The sequence below is a fragment of the Magnolia sinica genome, chromosome 17 (genome assembly GCF_029962835.1).
Source record: "Magnolia sinica isolate HGM2019 chromosome 17, MsV1, whole genome shotgun sequence".
NCBI lineage: Eukaryota > Viridiplantae > Streptophyta > Magnoliopsida > Magnoliales > Magnoliaceae > Magnolia > Magnolia sinica.
Window position 1 is genome coordinate 1,329,177 of NC_080589.1, and position 2,464 is coordinate 1,331,640.

The 2,464-nt window shown below is 43.5% G+C and overlaps 1 protein-coding gene across 1 annotated transcript; it reads left to right on the forward strand.

The window, feature by feature from the left end:
• The first annotated feature begins 840 nt into the window (after positions 1-840).
• LOC131231404 (hydrophobic protein LTI6B-like) lies at positions 841-1,776 on the forward strand. Its single transcript, XM_058227572.1, has 2 exons — positions 841-1,012; positions 1,468-1,776. Exons 1-2 carry the CDS (start codon positions 923-925, stop codon positions 1,549-1,551), a joined length of 174 nt encoding a protein of 57 aa, XP_058083555.1. The 5' UTR covers positions 841-922; the 3' UTR covers positions 1,552-1,776.
• The last annotated feature ends 688 nt before the right edge of the window (positions 1,777-2,464 follow it).

A 2,464-nucleotide genomic window follows, 5' to 3' on the forward strand; every position in this document is an offset into this window, starting at 1 on the left:
ATCGATACGTCTATTTTCTCCCCAGAACCGTTGAGAATTAGCTAACTATCTCACACGTGGCGTGTTACTTTTGCGTAGGTTGCACGGATCGGCTTAGACGGTCGCTGGGCCCCACACGGTAGTAGACGTCATTGACCACGGACGCGGATTGCGTCCTACCTCCGCCTACGTTAATCTGTCCGGGCAGGGCCCTGTGGGGCCCACTGTGATGTAAGTATTTTATCTACGCCGTTCATTGATTTTATCATATCATTTTAAGATATGATTGTTAAAATGAAGCAGGTACATAGCTGCAGTGGACCACACCAAAGGAAGTTGGTGTGATAATGACACCCACAGTTGAAACGTTTCTAAGGACCACCGTGATTGTTTTTTTACCATCCAACCTATTAATAAGGTCATTTAGACGTGGATGAAGTGAAAAAACAAATATCTGGTTATCCGAAACTTCTCCAGCTCCCATGAAGTTTTTAATGGTGGACGTTAAATCTCCACTTTGTGGTCCACTTACATCCTGGACCTGCCTCACTTTTTGGATCATACCTTAAAATGATCTGATAAAAATTATGAACGGATGGATAAAACATTTACATCACGGTGGGCTCCACAGAGCCCTGCCCGGGCAGGGTTAGGACGCAATCCGCGTCCCTTGACCACAGTCGGATCCGTCTGTTTACTTCCTACTGCGGATGAGTTTCACTTGGATATATGCCTTAGCCGGTCACTGGGGATCCCTTGCATATGCAGGTGTACAGCGATGCAAGACGGAGGGAATCATCTCTCGTTTCCTATTGCCACGTGTAAAATTTTCTCCTATAAACATACAACTACTCTCGTTTCCTTCTCCGTCTCTAGTTCTTCTGCCCTCTATCTCTCTCCCTCTCCCTCTCCCTCTCTCAGCGATTGAAATTCGTCTCTGCAAATGGCGTCCGAAGGGACTTTGAACTGCATCGACATCCTCTTGGCGATCATCCTCCCTCCTCTTGGCGTTTTTCTTAAGTTCGGATGCAAGGTAGGCGCTTCTCTCATCTCCTGATCCGTCATTTCTCTCAATTCCAATCTATCTGCTCTTTTCAGACGATTTTCTCCGGCTATAGCCTCTCATTCTCTTCCATTCCCCGACTACTCACTCTGATCCCTTTTTTACCTTCTTTTTCCTTGAAAATTTGCTGATTTGTAGTTTCCAAGTTTGGGAAATTTTAGTTTGCCGGAGTGATTTCCTCTTTTTTCGAAGAAATTTTAGTTAATTTGAGTTTATAAGCGTTTTTGTACAATTTTCACCGAGTTGACTCGGTAATCGTCCGAGTTAAACCGGATCGGCTGGTAAAATGTCAATCTTTCTGCCCGACTCGCCAGATTCAGATGTTTTCAGAGCCGACGAGTTGATTCCCTGTCTAGATTTTCCGATTCTAGACCGAATTCTGATTTTTTTTTTTAATTTATTTATTTTGTGTAATTTTGTTGCAGGTGGAGTTTTGGCTATGTTTGCTGCTGACGCTATTGGGATGGTTGCCTGGAATCATCTACGCCGTCTATGCCATAACCAAGTGAAGATAAATGGTTCGTTTGGTCTCCGTTAATGAATTCCGTTATCACCGTTAGGGAATGACGGCGTCGATCTATTGCTTTTTAACTGCTGCGGCTGATTGTGACCGTTGATTGTTCTTCTTCGTGCCCATTTGTGTTTTGTATTTTTTTATAGGGAATTTTCAGTAATTTGCTTGTGGATGTATTTGCGTCTGGTATTAGAATAAAACGATTGTAGAGTTCTGTTTCCATATTTTTTTTATACTATGGAAGACTGTGATAGATGATACGCAGGCGCTTATATAAATTTCAATAGATGACTTATAAGTGAAATTATAATCTCCAAATTACGGTTCTTATATGTATCATGGACCAAAATTTACACCTATTATTTAGTGGACGTTTGTTGGACGGATAAGAACGAGAAATGGCCAACATCAATCTGATTTTTGGATTGTGACTTAGCCGCGTTCGTTCCACCAATTTAGTGAGTTTGATTTCAGTTACGTATGCCACTTGTACAGTTTGGGAATGCCCGAGTATCAAGTGTCATACCAGCCTGAGTAACATATGACTGGCCTTTTTCCATTTCTTTTTTTATCTTGCAAATGATAGAACCCGTGACGAAGGTTGGTGGGTGTGGGTGGATAAGGTGCTCCACCACGACTGCCAATTGGCCGGGTTTGAATGCGGACTACGGGCCTGGCCCACTGTAATCTAGGCTTGGGCTGGAATACTAGGCCCGACAAGCCCATGTCAAACCCGGAAAATAACTAGGGCGCGTTCAGTCTTTATTTAAAAGCCCGTCAGCCTGGCCGGTTAGGGATTTCAAAGGCAGTTTTGTCACAGTTATATCGTGGATGATCAGGCCCACTTAATGAATGGCCCAGATGTTGCACAAAAGTGGGTGGTTCAGGCCTTTTATAATTGCCAAGGG